Below are 20382 nucleotides of genomic sequence, written 5' to 3'. Positions count from 1 at the left end.
TATATGAAAAGCATGAGGCCAACATCATACTCAATGGACAAAAACTGAAAGCATTCCCCCTGAATTCAGGAACTAGATAAGGTTGTCCACTCTCTCCACTCCTATTCAACATAGTGTTGGAAGTCCTAGCCACATCAATCAGACAAGAAAAATAAAAGGCATCCAAATTGGGAAAGAAGAAGTAAAACTATCATTATATGCAGATGACATGATAGTATACCTAGAAAATCCTATAAACTCCACTAAAAGACTACTCGATATAATAAGTGAATTTGGCAAAATAGCAGGGTACAAAATAAATATACAAAAATCTAAGGCATTTCTGTACACTAACAATAAACTATCAGAAGCAGAGACAAAAAAGAAAATACCATTTACTATAGCAACAAGAAAAATGAAGTACCTAGGAGTAAACTTAACCAAAGAGATAAAAGACCTGTACTCTGAAAATTACATAACATTGAAGAAAGAAATTAAGGAAGATACAAATAAATGGAAGCAAATACCATGTTCTTGGATGGGAAGAATCAACATCATCAAAATGGCCATACTACCCAAAGCAATTTACAGATTCAATGCAATCCCTACTAAAATACCAATGACATATTTCACAGACCCAGAACAAATACTCCATAAATTCATATGGAACCAAAAAAGACCCCGAATAGCAAAAGCAATCTTGAGACAGAAGAACACAGCAGGACGAATCACAACACCAGATATCAAACAACACTACAAAGCCACTGTGATCAAAACAGTCTGGTATTGGCATAAGAACAGACATATAGATCAGTGGAACAGAATAGAGTCCAGAAATAAACCCAGGCCTCTATGGTCAACTAATATTTGATAAAGGAGGAAGGAACATAAAAGGGAGTGAGAAGAGCCTCTTTAACAAATGGTGATGTGGGAACTGGATAGGGACCTGCAAAAAACTGAAACTAGACCGCCAACTTACACCACACACGAGAATAAACTCAAGATGGATCAAAGACTTAAATGTAAGCCATGACACCATAAAAGTCCTAGAGGAAAACATAGGCAATATCAGATATCTCACGTAATAATTTCTTCACAAATACATCTCCTAAAGCAAGAGAAATAAAGGAAAAAGTAAATAAATGGGATTACATCAAACTAAAGAGTTTCTGCTCAGCAAAAGAAAACATCAGCAAGATGAAAAGGAAACCAACCATATGGGAAAACATATTTGCCAATGATATCACAGACAGGGGACTGATTTCCAAAATATATAAAGAGCTGATACGACTCAACATTAAGAAAACAAACAACCCAATTAAAAAATGGGCAAAGGACCTGAACAAACACTTCTCTGAAGAGGACATACAGAAGGTCCATAGACACATGAAAAAATGCTCAACATCATTAGCCATCAGGGAGATGCAAATAAAAACCACAATGAGATACCATTTTACACCAGTCAGAATGGCCATCATCAACAAATCAACAAACAACAAGTGCTGGCGAGGATGTGGAGAAATGGGAACCCTACTGCACTGTTGGTGGGAATGCAGACTGGTGCGGCCACTATGGAAAACAGTATGGAATTACCTCAAAAGATTAAAAATGGAACTGCCTTTTGAACCAGCGACTCCACTACTAGGATTATACCCAAAGAATCTTGAAACACCAATTCAAAAGAACTTATGCACCCCTATGTTCATAGCAGCACTGTTTACAATAGCTAAGTGCTGGAAACAGCCTAAGTGCCCATCTGTAGATGAGTGGATCAAAAAACTGTGGTATATCTACACGGAATACTATGTAGCAGAAAGAAAGAAGGAACTCCTGCTATTTGCAACAACATGGATGGAACTAGAGAGAATTATGCTTAGTGAAATAAGCCAGACAAAGAAAGAAAAATACCATATGATATCAACTAATACAGGAAACTAAAGAACAACATAAATGAACTAAGTAGGACAAGAAGCAGAATAGCAGTCAATAGTGGGGAGGGGGAGGGAGAGAAGGAGGATAAGTAAGGGAAGGGTTTAGTCAAGGAACATGTATAAATGACTCATGGACATGGACAATGGGGAGGGATATGATTGCGGGAGAGGGGGTGGGTTGGGTTGGGTCGGGGAGAGAAATGGGGGAAAATGGGACAACTGTAACTGAAAAACCAAAAATAAAAAAAAATAAAATAAAAAATAAAAAAATAAATAAAAGTAAACAAATGAAAATGGGGACTAGCTGCCTGGCAACCTTTATAGGAATCCTTTTCAGATTACAGTCACAGAAAACAATGGGCTATTTACTAGCTTTTCTGAGCCATTAATTAAAGGAGGAAATTGTTATCTACCCCACCCCAGAGGGTAAGTAGGCCTAGGGCCACTAGCAGATCTGATGAAGGGGCCTGGCCTTTCCTTGGCCAGCAGCAGGGAAATGAAATGCACATTCCATTGTCTACCTTCCATCAGTGCAAAAGCTGCTGCCACAAACAGGACTTCTCATGTTGGCTTTATCAGTCTTATTCCAATGTTTAATGACTTTTTCTAGTCAAGTGGTCCCTATTTGCTTCCGTCAGAGCCTTCTCTCTCCCACATCTGTCCAGTGGTTTGATCTAGCTCATTAATGGGTAAATTATTACTGAAAAGAAGTCTATTGATGTCCAGGCAGGAAATGAGAGGTGAATTCTTCAAACCCTCCTGACTCTCTCCATTAAAAAAAAGTCTTATTCTAATACTCAAATGCACAACTAGAACCAGTTTGGCAAATTAATTTTAATATACAGATACAAAACAACAAATATAGATTCACAGCATTTATAAGAAATCATTCAAATAACATTGTAATTTTTTTTTTTTTTTTTTACAAAAACTTCAACAAAAATACATATCAAGTTACAGCAATCTTGTACACATTTCAGCTGTCAACAGTCAATTCATCAGTTTGGAAGCTGTCACAACTTATACAGATAACATCATCTTGATACCGATGAGTTAAAATGAAAAGGGTACCAAAGGCCTTGCAAAGTAGGTAAGTCAAACATGAATGATGCTAATACTTACAAAAGAGATGAATTATGAAATCACAGAAACAATTGAAGTATTTTCTAAATACAAATGTTGATTCCTATGGAATAACTACAGGTAATATTGTTATGTATATTGTAGCTAAGAACATTTGCATCAAATATTGAAACTTTTGGGTTTCTCAAGATCATATAGTTTTTACTTATTTTTTTTCCCAAAATCTTTTGAACTCCACTTTCACCATATCCATCCTGAGAGCAACATTAGCCAAGTGAAATTTTAACCGAGAGAACAATATGTAGATTAAGCTTATTAAAGGGGACAACTGTTTTTGTGCAGTTGGACCTAGTTGATTTGTGTGTGTCCTGTAGCCTTGAAAGGACATTTATTCACACTTGTTGGCACTGTCCTGTGAGGGACACATCTGTTTCTCTCCTTAACAAAAAATAATACAGCAATTTCCCACTAACTCCAGGCAATCAGGCTCTTCTACTCTGGCTAAGTACGTTGATTTTACTGAAGAATATCAGCAATTTGGGCACCTCATTATCTCCAACTGATAAAATATTTCATCACATGGTTTGTACAAAAGATTTCTATTGTGAACCAAATTTTCAATTAAATGCACTTTTGCTCTGTGTCTAGGATGGAAGGGATTTTCTGAATAGGCACCAAGTTAGTCCTCATCTAGATTAGGTATACAAAGACACAACAATATTCAGGAATAGCAGAGAGATGGAGAGATGGAAGAGAAATGTTTTAAACTACAATATCTGATCTAGGTGAAAAAGATCAGATCTACTGAGAATAAGTTATGCAGATGGTCCCATCGAAGCTCTTTTTTGAGTTTTCAGCCCAAAGACAAAGAATACTATTTCTCCAGAGTTTTATAAACATTTTATTTTATGATTGCTTTTATCTATCACAGGGCTGTCCTACATTTTAGGTATGATCAACACTGAGAAGGTTGCTCGTGATCCAAGGCCAGTGCAACTGGCTGTCAACAGAGTTGTCAAGTTCTGAAATATGAATGACAAAATAACTGAAATCATCAAAACTTTATATCATCTTTTTTTTTTTTTTAGTCCATCATATTATGCAACGTAGGGTTAAAAAGACAGAATGAAAGAGAGAAAGAGAGATTCCCAATGAAATTCACACATAATCTGTTTAGAGGCTGTTTTTTTTTATGTACTTTTCCAAGTGGAACATATGACTCAAGTCAAGAAGGAAGTTTGATAAACCAAAATTAGACTACCTGAGACCTCTATTCTTTACAGAGCTCAGGCATTTGGTAAAACAACCGGAGCTAGACATGCCAATTTAAAAAAAAGTCAAAGGACGTTCTATCCTTTAAATCTATTTTAGCAGTTTTCAAAATCACCTCAAAACTCAATCAGGATCCACCCAGAACAGATCTTTGATCAGGTTATTCTCTCATGGTAGAGCTGACAGGCAGCCCAGGGGCCCTGCAGGCCCAGGTATCTGTCCTTCATGTTCTTGTTAGGAGTCCTCAAGTGAGAGGTGGGGACCAAAGTTAGTGCTCAGCCAGGAAACAAATCAGCATTCATTGCAGAACTTAAAAGCATTTCTTCATTAGTTAATATTAGTAAATGGAAGACCTCTAAGTGGTGTTTTACTCACTGAATACCCACTTAAAATATAACCTATAATTCTCTTTGCTTCCTTAACATAGTTCTCTTATATTAAAAACAAAACACAATCCTTCAAAATTGCCCTATATACAAACAACTCTATTTAGCACACAGACCCCTACAGTTATTTCTGAGGGGCCCACAAAAAGCATATTTAGTATAGTTTACAAAATATATCATTTTTTGTTAGTAAAAAGGTCAGTTATATAAATGTAACTAAAATTGAGATGTCTACTCAAGAACAAAACACACGCTCGTGCACGTAGTCACAGCACCTCCTGAGATGCTCCTCACAGAAGCGGCCAGGGTTGTTGCCACGGGGAAGCACGACCTCTCGGCAACACTGCCCAGCAGCGAGCACAGAGAGGTACAGAGCAGGCTCAAGAACAGGCAGCACTTCTTGACAAACTGCTACATGCCGCTGCGCTAAGCCTCGCCTGAGAGGTCCAGGATTTTGTCCTTGCTGCAGGATTTCACCTCCTTCAGAAACAGCTCTGGGTGTGGGGAAGGTGGAGAGAGGGGAGGAACCACACACCAAGAGACTCAGATCACACCTCTGTGTTTGACAGCACAGGTTTGTTTATTCTTAATCATGGGTCTAGTAGAAAAAAAGAACTTTCTGAGAGTATCGTACAAAAAAAGAGATTCTCAGATAGAAAGCCACGAATTGTGTCATACAATACCCTCCCACCCAGTGCACTAAGTAAATTACAATGGCATCTCTCTTGTAGAGCCTGTCTTCTCCAGACATATTTAAAAGTTAATTTCATCAAAACTTACAATGTAGGCAAAGACCAGGAAAAAACTGTTGATAGGTATAAGCTCAGGTGGCCCTTGTTAAAAAAAGACTGCTCTCTCTGAGTCTAGATATATTTTGTTAAGGTCTCTTTTATAAAGAGGGACTCTTCGGAAACGGGCTGACATACCACTAATGGCACAGTTAACACTACTCTTTAGATTTATGCAACGAAGTGGGCTCCACATCTGCAGCTGGATGGTTCTGAAGCTCATGCTTTCTCAGGGGAATGTAAAATGTCATTATAACTTTATTGTTGAGGGCACCAGGAATAACTGATGGGATGAGAATGCCTTTTGATTGGTGCATTTACATACTCACTTTAACAAAAAATTAAAGTAAATGGATTTTTATATTGCAAAAGGATATGTTTGAATAGTTTTAGGTTATGGCATGTGAGTGGACAGGAGAGTATCTGACTTGAGAAGGGCCGATCTAGCCCTCGTATTAGTAGCAGGATTTCCCCTTCCTCCCTCCCTCTCTGGAAAGTAGCCTCATTGTTAGGAGGCTGAAGCCACTCTGCCTTGCAGACAGACCTCCCTGACACACGACAGGCTCATTCTGCTTTCCCCTCCAGCCTGCAGCAGGAGAGGAACCCGGCAAGATGAAGCCTGCACTGCCACACGGCAACTGTGCGGATTCAGATGACACTAAGGAACCACGTCTGCCTTAAGTCCCCTCCTAATACCATGGAAGAGAGGCACAGCTTACCCTTCCCAACCCGGGACAACCACTCCCTTCAAATCAAACGCAAAAGCGCCACACATCCCGCCCTTCCTTGCAGCACTTGGGACCTGGGCTGCAGCACCGCGCTCGTCATCAGCGAGGCTCGCAGGGATGTCTGCTCAGCACTCACTTCAGAGCACGTCACCCGGTCCTGGGTCTCGGCCACCTCAGCACAGGTCACAGAAGGTTCCTGTGTAAGTGAAAGCATCACCACCTTCTGATTCCAAGCAGGCAGCTGCATCTCTGAAGGTGGAAGGCGAGTCCAACTCCTTCTCTTCTCTGTTAATCCCCAAAAGGTTTCCAGCACTGGGTCCGAAGACTGCCCTTGGGTTGACACAGTCAAAATGTGGCCCTCCCGTTTTCATTTCTTGAACGGGGTGAGTTTATGGAAAGTATGCCAGAACAGTGACTGCTTCCTCTTCGGTTCTGCCAGGGCGAACACCTGCTGCTGCGGGACGCTGGTGGGCACGGTGACGTGGCGCTGGTGAATGGGGTGCAAGCTCTGGTGCGGCGGGGCCGCGGGACATCCACTGTAGCCTAACTCAACAGAGGAGAAAGATGGCACATGGACCGAGGGTCATTTATTAGCCAAAAGGAAAAACAGAAAACAAAAAACAGTGCCAAGACTCAAGTTCTTAACTGATTCTCAATTCACATTAATTGATAGTACATCTGACAGCTGCCATAACACATTCAGCCCATAGTTTGTGTGGAGATGTGACATAGATTATCTCATTGAATCCTCACAAAAATCCTACCAGGAAGGTATCATTATAGCAATGTGACTGGGAAGAACACAAACCAGAGAGGTTATGTAAATCGCCTATGGTCACACAGCAGTAAGTGAAAGGATTAGAACTGGACTGCTATTTGGGATGAAAAGCAACAACACACTGCCTCAGCCCAGATCCTTCTCTGTCACTCACCAGCTATAATTATTTGGGAAATTAGTTGATTTCTCTGTGTCTCAGTTCCCTAAATATAAGGTGGGGATAACAGTGCCTGCTAAGTTATGAGAATTAAATGAGTTAATATAAGGAACATGCCTAGAATAGTGCCCCCAATACTTAATCAATTTAATCAAAACTATTTTATTAGAGTCGGCATTTTAAATATGTACAGAGGTCATTAAAAAGGCTTATTCAAATTAGCTACAGGACCAAACGGTAACTGTGAAAGTCAGCATGATAAGAGGAACTGAGTGTGGGTTCTGGAAGGAGCCAGGACATCAGTTCAGACTCCATCCCTCCCCTTGACTGGCCACAAAGCTTTCCTTATCGCCCAGGATGATAGGGAAGATGAAATAATATAACTCATGAAAGCGCTGATGGGTGATCATTCATTCCGTTCTTCGGGGGCTACTTGCTAACTTTGTGACTCTTAGAAGATACAGAAACAAATACATTCTAACAAACTGATATGTACTGGTCACCTGCCATTAGAATGGAAGATGCCAAAAAAGAATACAGTCAGTGGGTTTTTCTGCCTTGAACATATTTATAACTTGGAGGTGGGGGGATTCTGCATTTGAGTGGAGGGGGCAGGAAAGTGTTGTTTTGGTAATGAATTCTTGGTGTAGCAGTTAATGTCCTATCACAGTCCTAGGCTAAACTGATTTTTGTTTTTGTATTTTCAGTTAGGAAAATACTGCATGGATAAATTTCATAGGCTGAATCCCTCTTGGAGTCAATATGAATTAAGTTTATAAAAATATAACATTTTTGGAATAAAGACCTTCACTACTTCTGTTGGGCTAGAATATCAGTATTATCTATGTGAGGAAGATCTTGGCTTGCACAGCAGGACCCTGGGGTATGTACCCTGGGCATTAATATTTTTAAGTAGTTGCTGAGGCCCTTCTGATGTGCATGGAGGGTAGAGAATCCTTGCTCTAAATAAGCTAGTCTCTCTTCTTTTTTCTTAACTCAATGTGTGATGTGATGAACTTGAGATCTTTTTCCTTACTTACACTAAAATGTAGCCTGCGGGGCACATGCAGCTGGGGGTGGAGATTTCCTCTTCACATGCCCAGAAGATGCAGGAGGGTTGATGTGCCTCAGACTAGTGACGGTACCATCCTCCCCTCAGAACGGGGGGGGGGGGGGGGGAGGCCCCCCGTTTTAAATCCAACACTGATACACGTATGTAGAGGGTGGTGTCTGCAGAACTTACCTTTGGACTTTCCATGTCCTGCCTTTTGAGCATTCAACATGGCAAGTTTCTTTTGATTTTCGGAAATTTCCATTCCTAGATTTAGAAACAAAGGTAAAATGTATTCAAAACAAGTGAAAACGTTTTGGAATAAGACTTGAGTCACAACCCATATTCCCCCTGAGGTATTCGCCATGACCTAAAGCAAAGAACCTTAATTCTTAGGGAACCAGAAGAGGTTGAAACGACTGGAAAAGGAGACAGAAGGAGCAAGAATTATCACTAGGATGGCCACAGAATTAGTGTCTGAACCAGGACATTGCAAAGACCAAAACGGAGTGCTGTTTGTAAGGATGCACAGACTACTTGGAGTCCCCCCAGTTATCACCCTAGAAGGAAAAGGCCCTGGGAGGGCCCCCAGGCCTGCCCACCCACCTGCTGTGAGTCATGGGAACTGGATTACCCCAACTGTAGGGAGCATGAGGAGAGAAGCAAGGGCAGAGCCAGCAGATGCTGACACTGCCAGACTGGATCCTGCCCTGGGGGAGGCTTCCTCCTGATGGAGGGAGACCTGGGCTCTGCCTCTGCTCCCTGAGGTCACTTGCCAAGGCTTGCCCTCCATCTTTGAACGCTCTGCTCCCTGTGCCCTGGCTCCTTGACATGCCTGACATCAGTCCCTAATGGGCCCTAACATCTCCTTCAGGCCTCTACACTGACCCCTGGCTTCTACGACTCTGAGGCTCGCCCCGCCCTGCCTTATGCCCACCGTCCATGCCAAGCCTGGCTAACAGCATGGTGATTGACCCACATGTAACGTATTGGGCACCTAGGCCAACGCAACATTTTCATCCACTCTGACCCAGATCACAGACTCAGTGGCTTGTGGAGTGTCGCATTCATTCATTCATTCATTCATTCATTCCTGTCTGTCTTCTGAGTACCAGCTGTAAGGAAGCACTGAACTGCATAGGTATGACATCAGTTCCCTCCTTGCTTCTCCTGCTGAGGGGCAGAGTTGAGAAGTATTTAGAATGCCCCTGAAATATGTGGTTCTGTCTGAGGAAAAACTAAAACACTCCAAGTTAGAAATTATTTCAAGGCCTGCACTAGATAATATTACATGGCAGGTAAAAGTTAGGATTTTGTGGATCTCTCATTTTGCATATGAACATATGTGACCTTTGGCTCTGAAGAATTCTTGGCGTGATGGGATGATGAGCCTTACTTCAATGAGGCCTGAGCGTCAAAAGCCACACCAATATATGGAAGTTGCTGGGCATTGGCTTTCCTCTTGGAATAAAGGATACCTGCACTTAGCAGAAGGGGCCACCTGTGAGCAGTGGGGCTCTGTCATTAGAGGTCGAGGTATGAGCCAGTGCTCAGCCGTTACAAGTATTTCCGAGGAGATTCCTGCTTCTGATGACAAGTTAGCATGACTGACTTGGAAAGCCCTTTTTACTCTAATATATGATCCTCGAAACCTCCTGTGGGTGAGAACAAGATCCGTGGCCAAGCCTGGGGCCAGTGCTGGTGACATGCACCACACGGAGGGCCAACAGAGCACCTGCTGGTTTCATTCGAGCTTTCCTCAGGGCAGCGGGTGGGGAACAGACAGGGACGGGCTTCTCGTGCATGCTGCACCACGCCGCCTTTGAGCTCTGGGCCCAGGAGGGCTGCAGAGACGGGCATCCTTCATCCCACATCATCTCTAGGGGCCCATGGTCCCTGTGGCATCCTGACTTCATTCAGCAGTTTGTGCTCAAAACCAGGCTGTGCCAGGAGGCCCTGGGCCTGGCTCAGAGGCTGGGTGCCCCACTGTAAATACCAGGCTCGACGGTCTGTCCGACAGTCTAGTCGATACCCAGAGGGGAGCAGAGATGCAAAGAGAAGAGCAGTTCTGAGTGTGGAAAGGCGTGGCTTGCACTGCAGTACAGGATGCCCCATGGCTGAGAGATGGGGAACATGTAGGCAGGTGTGGGGCCGGGATAAACTGTGACAGCAAGGAAAATTTAAAGTGCTTTAAAGGCACGGCTGAAGAGGAAGCCTCAAGGATCATCTGACATTTTCCTTGGCCTAGGGGATGGTCACGAGAGTGTGACTCAGTCTCCTGGGCACACTCAGCTGGGTTTAAATGTTACTTGGTCATGTTGTAAGAGTAGGCAAGGGCCTTAGCCTCAATTTTCTCTTCTGTAAAATGGGTAAAGAAACAGTACCCATATTTTGAAATTAAATGAGACAATCTCTAAACGTGGAGCACAGCTCTGGCACATAAATATTGCTCATAGTAACTACATCAGCCATGGTCTGTCTTGTAAGCAAGTTCAGAAATATTTACAATTTCCAAACCCTTCTCTTTTCCCAAGGGTGGGGGTTAACTCTTCAGTTGAAGGCTGGGGAGTGGGAGGCAAGGTTCGAAGATAGAGGCCACCGCCACCCCATGGCGCTGAGGTGCTGCTTACCCATCTCCTGGTCCTCCTGCACCCGCCTCCTCTCATCCTTACAAGCCTGCAGCCACTTCGCCTTGTCTTCTTGTTTCTTGGCACAAAAAAGATGTGCCTCATCAGTGGTTTTGCTGACAAGCTTGAAGGCGTTTTTCACGCTGAGGTTCCAGTCCTTGTCCCGTCCGTCCTCTAGGTCCACAAGCTCCATGTCATCCATGTCCACGCGGCCCCTGTAATACAGCATGTCCCTGCGCAGCAGGTCCTTCTTGCAGGACACCAGCTGGTGGTCAAACAGAAAGAATGTCCGCTGCTGGCTCTTGCCTTGCTTAGTGATTCTGGTCAGCTCCCCAGAATGGATCAATTCTGAGCTTCGTTCTAGAATGTCCTGTCCCTGGAAGAAAAGAAAGAACACATTGTAAGACCTTCCAATTCTCACTTCTTCAGTTGTTGAGGATATAGGACAAGTCCCTGGCCCAGAATGTTCCCCAGATTTCCCAGCTGCCTGAGGCCCATTCACAGGTGGCCAGAACCTGAAAGACTATTTAAAACCTTGGTTTATTAGTCTTCTTGTGTGTAAAGTATCTTTTGTTTGTTTCTTACTCAATGGGAAAATGTGACAGTGCCTCTATGTTATCTGAGGTGTCCTCTGTTGACAGAAAGATCAGTGAAGAGAGCCTGCTGGATTAACGGAGTCCGATCACGATCTGACTCGGCAGCTGACGCAGGCTGACCCTCGGAGAACGAGGACCACAGGCAGCTCTGTGCAGGGACACAGCACTATAGGAGCTCTGGCTTTGAGTCAGGTGTAGAGCAGCTTCCTGGAATAACTAGTTAGGCTCTTCAGAAACAAAAGGCCAGGTGACAAATTGCCAGCAAGAAACTGGTAAAACTTCTGACAATAAATTATGCTAAGTGCCAGAGTCCAAGAACTCAAGGAAAACCACACTTCTATCATATTAGGTTGGGTCTAATCCAATGGAACTTAATGGTACTTGGTATGACAGTGGCTTTTAATTTTACAAATTAAAGACTTTATTTTCACTTAATCTCAGTCATAAGCAATCTTTTTTTTTTTTTGTAGCCAAACGCTCTTGATCTCAAAATACTTTAGAGCAATTCTCTGCCCTAAATTCTTCACTTACAAAATAAGAGAGATAGACTCAGTGATCTCAGAGCTCCAAAACTCTATAAGGCCCTTGAAATACAAGTATTTCTTATGTACTTTAGTTAAAAACCTAACTTCTCAACCCAAACTTTCACAGTCCTTTGGAAGAGTGAGTTTTGACAAATCAGTTTGCTGTAGCATGAATCTTGCTTGTTCTAAACACAATCTGAACAGCATCAATTTTATTCTTAACAATGGCCACAGAGCCTAGGGGCTACCAGCATGGACTCTGAGGCCAGGCTGCCTGCCTCAGCTTGAATCCGCTTCCTAGCCTTGTGGCGGTGGCAAGATACTTAACTGTTCTGTGCTTCAGGGTCCCCATCTGTTATATGGGGGTAGTAATCCCTACTTCATAGGACTATTGAGAGGATTAAGTGAGTTCCTACATAGAGGCGGCTTTGACCAGTCTAGGCACATGGTCAACACGATACAGGCACTAGCTATCATCATCGTTCTTGTTTTAACAAATAATAAGTGTGTGTGAGCGCATGTGCGCCGCACCGTTATTCTGGGCTGTATTAAGCACTGCATTAGCACTTCTTACATAATCCTCCCAATGGCCCTATGAGGTAGGTGATAGTGTCCTCTCCACTTTATAGACGAAAACACTGGCCGTCCCCAGCTCACAGAGGACTTACACACAGGCAGCCCCTGCGGCTCCGCAGTCCATACTCTCACCCCACTGTGCTCTGTATGTTAAATGTTCTCCAGCTGCTCTCGTGAGGCCTACTCTCTAGCAGCGTGAAAGCACAGGCAATAAATCAATTACAGACACGATTCAGAGTATTTCTGGTGGAGGTGTGAGGTAAAGCAGTTACTTAAATTCAATGATATGCCTCAAAATGTATACAGGTATCCCCTGCTTTTCAAAAGTTCTCTTTCCACCACTATACTTTTACTAAAGACCTACATTAGTACCTGTTTTTGCTAACTGAAAAATATTCAAAAAGAATTTTCATTTTTACCAAAAAAGGCGGGAAGTGAAAATAGCGTTCCATGTTTGTTTTGCAGCAGCCGTTACAGAGGCAGCGGCACTCTGAGCAGCAAGCATGGCCCCGTGAAGCTCCTTCCCTGGGAACCACACTCAGAGTCTCAGCACCAAGATGCTGGAGCTCTGGGCTGTGTCTGTGCTTTTTCTCAGTTCATTCTGTGCGTTCATCAGCAAGATGTGTCCTAAGGCGCTGGTCTTTGGCTTTGCACCATTTCAGCACATGAAAGGTCTCAAAGGAAGGCTCTAATCTAGGCCAGCAGGGGAATCCTGTGTTCCATTGAAGCCAAGAGTATAAAGTAGCAATCATAGGACATTAAAGGACATCGTTAACTAGACCAGAGGTGGGGGCGGGTGTGAGTGGTGATGGACAATGTGTGTGGGGGTGTCCACCTACCTCCCAACCTACAATGGACACTTGCCACCGCGCTATCTTGTCGATGCTTTCCAGCTTGCGTTTGCGCTCATTGATCAAACAGGCTACGTTCTTCATGGCCTCATATGCTGCCTTTATATTACTGTAATCACTGAAAAGTGGGAGGTTAGTTTGACCATGACATGCAACTCGCAAATGAAAACTGACAAAATAACACACTCCATCCCTGATTTGTATACTAATAGTCTAGACAACATGGCATTTAAACAACAGTCATTGTTTCCTTTTCCTTGTTCCTCTGTGAATAGACTACAGTCTGCATAGGTTAAGGGAGCAGACCAAGTGCAATCCAGAATTCTTTGGGATAAGAATGTTGTCCTTCATTTCCCAGAAATTACCATGAATAAAAGTAAATGCCACAAGAAATGTTTTATTCACAGTGACAATGAATGACTTTCATTGCTAAAGAAAGGACAGTCTATAATTGCTTTCATTCTGATATAGCTAGTTTTGCTATAGAAAGTACTTTAATAATCACTAACCACTTCCAAGAGTAGTAAAACTTTGCTCTGAGCCCCATCTTTCTCGTTGCTCGGAAAAGGACACCAGAGGACACAAGCCACAGAAGGCTGACAGAGTGAGTTATGTAAGTGCTAATGTGGCATTTACATCAATAGATCTTTATTTCTGATGCTTTCCATATGCTACAGTCAACTCAAACTAAAATGCTTGCCCCAGCAGGCTCCTGTTCACAAGACCTCTAAAACTATAGGTACTGAAAAAATGAGAACTACAGTTCTAATCTATGCATAGGCTGAGCTATCCAGTATTACAAACACTCACATTCGGTTTTGGTCAGCATAAATAACTTTAACAGTCTACACAATCTGAAAACTTCTTCCCGTGACATGGCTGACACCTGAGCCTGTCTGCTGCTGCCAGGGAGAACAGGTCTTGCTTCCCACGTGGCCTCTCTCACCTGTGCTCCTGCGTGGTGTACTTGAGCAGTTCAGCCAGCTGCAGGGGGTACTTGCAGATCTTCTGCACCGGCGTGAGCAGGAAGCCGTCGATGGCGATGTCGATCATCTGCTGCAGCAGGCGGCAGGCCTCGAAGAAGTGCCGGTACCTGCCCTGCTTCATCAGGCCGGACAGCTCGGCGCAGGCGCCCGGGTGGTTGTTACAGTACTCGGAATAGATGGCAAAGCCCTCTTGCTGGGGAGGGGAAAGCAGGCGTCATCAGGCTATGGTGGCCACGGGCTAGACAAGGACAGGCCACAGCCCGTCCTATGTGAGGGGGCATTCCTGGGAGGAGGGAGATGGTGTCCCAAGTCCTTCGGCAATGTTTTTCACACCTGCATAAGAGGCCTAGATATTCTCTGTGGGAAGGGGCCATTTTCAGACTCTCCAGGGGGCTGCAGGGAGAGGCTGCTCTAGGACTCAGAGCCCTGGTCTCCTCAAGGCAGCCTTCCACAGACAGCGAAAGGGTGTCACAGGTACACGGGCTCCCCCAGGGGAATGGCGCCCTCTGCTGTCACCCTCCTCACCCCACCTCTGATCTAACAGAAGGTGCTGTTCTTATGCCCAACTCATTCCCTCCTTGTCCTCTTTACTTTCCCTGATAAACTCCTTGACCATGACCAAAAGATGAGGATTCAAAGCCCCCGCCTGCTCACCAAGTCTCCTCCTGAACATCCCAACACCTGGCTTCCACACGCATGTCATCCTCCAACCTCCAAAGGGAAGGCCTCCCCTCACTTCCCTTCTCCTCAGGCCACTTCCAGGCTGCGGTCATCCTGCCAGCTCTCTCCCTGATGCTTGCCTTCTCCTGGGCTCTGCAGAGCCCGCTGCCTCCCTCTCTCCATCCCTCCGTGTGCTGTGTGTCTCCCTCCCTGCCTCTATGCTCCCAGTTCGCGGGCCTCATGGGGTCCGTCTCCCCACCTCATTACCCCCACAGCTTTATTTTCAGCTATTTGAAAGCAGCCACCCTGGGGACCAGCTCTGCTCTACTGCCTCTGTGAAGCTATTGGGCCCAGCAACCAGGGAGCGCTGCCTGAGGAGGTGGTGGTGGTGGTGGTTGTGATTGCTGTTATTATTACTATTATTATGGCCTGGCCATTTTGGCTGGGAATAAAATCCTCTTTCTCTGAAATATTTCATTATTAAATAGTGATAGCCAATCATCAGTGAAATGATTAGCTCACATCATCATTACACAGCAGTCACACACATGGGTCCCAGAGCCACACACCTCAGTTTGGGTTCCCACCTGCCACTTACTAATGTGTGGCCCAGGGTCAGTTACTCTCTGGCCTTTAGATTCCTCATCTTTGTAAAATGAGGAGGTCAATAATCATACCTACCTCACAGCACCATAAAAGCTAATATAAGAAGATCCTGAAAACAGTGCTTAACATGTAATAAATAATTAATAGGTATTATTAAAAAGTACCCCAAACCACATAAAAGTGGGACAATTCTGGAAAAATGGACTTGGGTCCATTTTGGCTAAAGATTAACCATATAAACCAATCAACTTAATTTACAAATGACATCTCCATTCTATGGGAAATTAATCTAGCAAGCAAACAAAGTATCAAAAAGAACTATTTTTAGGGAAGAAACATTTCAAAATTATTTAACTGTATGTTATGAATAAAGAAGTAACGAGTGACATACATGTTGAAGAAAGCAGGATCCTATTTCACTTAAATGAGGTTCCTCTTTATTGTACCGTTTCTCAAGGTCTTTCAGGAACTTCCTTTGGAATTTGTAAATGTCTTCAATGTTTCCAAAAATGGTGGCTAGTTGTGCAACAGTAAACATTCCCGTGTGCTTCCGACACTGTCGAATATAGCCCTGCAAAAGGGAAAGCAAGCTTTAAAAAACTAATTTGGAAACTCAAAGAAATTATTTTTTGAATAAAATAGTATTTTGGGTCCAAAGCTATTGTCTTGAAGTAGATTTTAATTACAGAAAATTAGTTTAACCTCTATGGGTCTCTGATGGGATAATCATACTTTCATGATTACAATGGGCCATATTTTTTAAAATAAAAGGAAAGAGAAAAGATATGTGTGGCTGAATTTATCATTTAAGAAACCATATAAAATTTCCAGATTATATTCATGAAACCAGTGGCTTGGTTTCAGATAGTAGCTCAAAAATTGGTGTTACATTTTTTTCGCAACTCTTCAGATAATCGCTCTCTAATGCCTAATTTTATTTCACAGCCGAGAAGACGTGTCAAATGCCGAATGCCATCGCTGGTTCAACAGCTCATGCAGCTTTGCGCACTGTCACAGTCGAGAGCCAAGAACATCTTACCCAGGATTCTACCATTACCTGCGTTTTATATCGGGCACAAATCTGTCAGTCTCTGACCCGAGGCCTGCACTAGTTAGAAACTATTAATTATACATACTGTTTGTACTATGGCTTAGGTAGGAGTTAGTGGGGTAGGAAGGAAAGGCCATAAATATATGTAATAATTATTCCCAAATAGCAGCATGTAATTACAGGCTAGACTGACTATATGGTAAACTCCACACCACCAACTTTTTGGTATGAGTTTTAATAGAAGGATATGTAAAGGTTCAGGGTGCAAGCTCTGGGGCGGACTGTCTGGTTTAAATCCCAACCCCACTACTGAACTTCTCTGCATCCCAGTTTCCTCATCTGTAATACGGGGCAAAATGGGCCTGCCCGTGAGAGCATTGCGAGAAGAAAATGAGTTGATTCAGGTAAAGGGACAGCACATAGTCAATGATCAACAATTATTAGCAATTACTTTTATTTTCCTAAAACGTTACTTTAAAGCAACTCCCTTAGCCATATATTTATACAGAACAAGAGAGCTGACATAAACCAGCTAAGCACTGGTAGATCTATATCTGGCCAGTCAATCCAATTACAAAATGTGCAGCTGCCTCACTCCTGCTTGTCTTCAGTGCTGAATCGTCACAGCTGAATTGAGAGTGCAGAGACCAGCACTCGGAACCAGGACAGCTCACCATGGCCAACAACAGTTCAGTGTGATGCTCGCACAAAACCCATAAAAACGGAAAATATTGTGGGAGAAATAAAACGTATTGCATAGCAGAATCATCATAACGCTGTAGAATAGAGCCCTGGCAATCACTCCATAAAAGCAGTTGTTTTGTTTGTTTCTGTCTACATCTAAATGACTCAGAATCTTGTCTGTGCGACAGTGATTAGAGGCAGTGGAGTTGGAGATGGTGATAAACCTTGGAATTTTTGTAAAGCCCAGAGGGTTTCATTTACAGGGTGTTGCCTTCTCTGACGGCCATTCACCCTGAATAATCTCAGAGTTCAGCTCAGAGAGACAGCGGCATCGTGTCTTGAAAAGAGAACTGGCTGCCACGGCAGGGCGGACAGCCGTTTATGCTCGCCAGGGCAGACGAGGGTTCAGTGAGTGAGCAGTCTGTGCAGGCACCAGAGGAGCATGAGGAGGTGAGGAGAAATGAGGGCTCTAGCCAACTGTGTATATAGGAGGGTCTGACGGGGCACAGAAGGGAACCATATGGGCTTGTCAAAGGGCCATGCGATAACCTCAGGGAGGCCACATGTCTGGTGTCTCACCTCACAGATGTCCTTGAGGTGCTTGATGTACACCCGCTCAGTGTTCATGATCTCCTGGATGACGTTGGTCCTCATCTGGTGCTTGCTCTCTGAGTGTTTATGGCGGTTCTTGCCAGCATCCTCCTCTGGCTCCTCGCCCTGGGTGTTGCTGGAATTCTCCGACAGCTCTTCCTGATTGACTCGCAACTGCAGTGCACACACGGAGGACAGGTGACCTGGGGAAGCAGCATGGGAACCAGACTGGGGGCCTCCCTCTGTCCGCTTCCCCACACCCATTGAGGGGGGCAGCCTGACCCTCACCTGCCCTATGCACTTGGCAGAGCCACATGGCACCAGCGGATTAAAACACAGCAGCAATGCCGAACAACTGGTTACCTTAGTGAAGCTTTCCTTCGACCCACTAGAATTTCTAAATGGTTCAATTAAAATGATGACAAAGCACTGAATCTGTACAAGGAGTCATTTTGGCGAGAACCATTCGGCCGGTCCCCAGAGACAACTGTGACAGAGGAAAGTGCCGACACTCACTCTGACGAAGCTTGCAGGGAACCAGGCTTCCTTGTCCTCGCTCCGGCCCCACCACCAGTCCTTGTTAGAGGCCTCCAGAACCTGGATGACATCTCCGGCCTTGAAGCCCAGCTCCTGGTCGTCCATGGTCACGTGGTCCCACAGGGCTTCCGCGCACACCACACTGCCATCGCTGATCAGCTGGAAGGGAGAAGGCGGCGTGCTCAGTGTAGGAGCCAGGAGGACAGAACAGGGAGGGAGTCTGTGTGCTTTCTCAGGGTCAGAGGCACACCTCCGAGTTCTCAATTGTATACAGCGACGGCTTCGGGCCAATACTTACTGACTGTTACACAACATGAACAGAGAAAAACATGCCAGGATAAGAAGAATCAGGTGAGCCTCTCTCACAGGCTCTTAAAGAAAACTCCAAATCCACTGTTTAGAAAATGTAAAAATAGCTCACTTATCTGTAGATTGGTGAACTAACAAATTTAAATATCTCGAATATTCACTCCAAAAATGGTTTCTGAGCAGCCAAGCAAAATGTAGCTGAGCCAAGTCTCCAAAGGTCACACTTATGCTTAACCACAAGACCCTCAGCTTCACCCAGAACTTACTATTCATACTCTATTCATGACTTAAATAAAATTTGTATCTAACTGTACAGTTTACTTCGGCAAAGAGAACACAGCATGCTCTCTTGATATCTGACAGTTAATAACAGAAGTAAAGAACAGACAGAGCTCATCTGAGACCTCCGCAGGGCAGAGCTGCACAGCCGCCCGGCCCCCAGAGACACTATCCTAGTCTAGAGCAACAAGGGGTGCCACCGACAGGCACTAGCTCACTGAGACCGCTCTGGTCCCCTCCCCATGCTCCTTTCAAGAACTCCAGAAGCTGGCAGTGCTCTTTAGAAAGATTTCTGCAAAAAAGGCTAGCAAAGCAGACTGAAAGAAAGAACGCCAGATTCGCAGTGAGAAATATGTGGTTAATGCCAGCTCTGCCATTTGCCAGCAAGTAATTTAGCCTTAATTTCAGAGTGTGTATTAGAACATGGACAACAACCCTAACATTTACCGCTTAGATCGGCTGCGAGATTTATGATAAAGGAAGAGCGTGTCAGACACAAAGCACCACTGCCCAACGGTGATGTCTGCTGCTCTTACCACGTAAAGGAAGGAACTTAATCACCTAAGTTGTCCTCGAAAATGGCAGGAACTCAGTGTTTGTCCAGTCAAAGTTGTAGGTTTTAGAACATGTTTAGTAAGAAACAAGCAGAAGGCAAAGTCTGAAGTGACGCTGGACCCTGCAAACCGGGCATCTGCCGTCCGTCACTGTGTAGAATTCCAGTACCTCGTTGATGGCCAGCTGCTCCCCGCCCGGCTGCAGGTATCTGGGGTTGGCCTGACAGAGGTCTTCATAGCTGTAGTCCTCCTCACTGCCGTTGTCATCCACTAAGGCAGACGACTCAGTAGCCCCATCTGAGGAAACTTTGGAAACCAAGTGATGACATGGTTTAAAAGACACAGCTAACCAAAAATTCTTAAATGACAAAATTAATGACACAGAGAACACACACCCCCCCCAAGGGAAAACTATCACTATTATCTTACCCAGAATAAGAAATCATTAGAAAGTGTCTACTGATCTATTAATCCAAAGGCAGCAGTTGGTGCTAAAAGGAGCTGAGGTTAAGTGTTACACTGAATAAGAAGGGGAACATTTCAGAGAGTGTTGCCACTGTTAACACACAGCATTATTTCTTGAGTTAGATACTGAGTGAACCAGGTATGATTTAGTTGGAAATCTGTGCTGCCAAGTGGATATCAAAAATATAAATAGAGATAATGTTTCTAAGCAACATGGTGATAAAGACTGAGGAGGGAAAAAAAATGAAAAATATAACCATTTTTTAAAAAGCATTCTACTTCCATCTTTTACCTACAAGGCAAGTAGCACTATTAAAATCATAAGTATCATTA

The 20382-nt window shown here is 44.0% G+C and overlaps 1 protein-coding gene across 3 annotated transcripts in view; it reads right to left on the bottom strand.

Annotated features, from left to right (window-relative positions):
• Window positions 1-6393: 6393 nt before the first annotated feature.
• Window positions 6394-20382, bottom strand: part of SPATA13 (spermatogenesis associated 13) — a 72902-nt gene continuing 58913 nt past the window's right edge. For all 3 annotated transcript variants that reach the window (XM_090273789.1, XM_090273790.1, XM_090273791.1), the window contains 9 exons: window positions 19754-19890; window positions 18422-18601; window positions 17894-18079; window positions 15971-16150; window positions 14274-14506; window positions 13316-13445; window positions 10784-11156; window positions 8346-8420; window positions 6394-6710 (listed from right to left, as the gene is read on the bottom strand). In XM_090273789.1, the coding sequence (XP_090129915.1) occupies window positions 6535-6710; window positions 8346-8420; window positions 10784-11156; window positions 13316-13445; window positions 14274-14506; window positions 15971-16150; window positions 17894-18079; window positions 18422-18601; window positions 19754-19890 (1670 nt within the window). In that variant the 3' untranslated portion in view covers window positions 6394-6534. The remainder of the gene's footprint in view (window positions 6711-8345; window positions 8421-10783; window positions 11157-13315; window positions 13446-14273; window positions 14507-15970; window positions 16151-17893; window positions 18080-18421; window positions 18602-19753; window positions 19891-20382) is intronic.

This window comes from Furipterus horrens, unplaced genomic scaffold, assembly GCF_987537825.1.
Source record: "Furipterus horrens unplaced genomic scaffold, mFurHor1.1.pri manual_scaffold_4, whole genome shotgun sequence".
Classification (NCBI taxonomy): domain Eukaryota; kingdom Metazoa; phylum Chordata; class Mammalia; order Chiroptera; family Furipteridae; genus Furipterus; species Furipterus horrens.
This window is presented reverse-complemented; position numbering and strand designations above follow the sequence as displayed.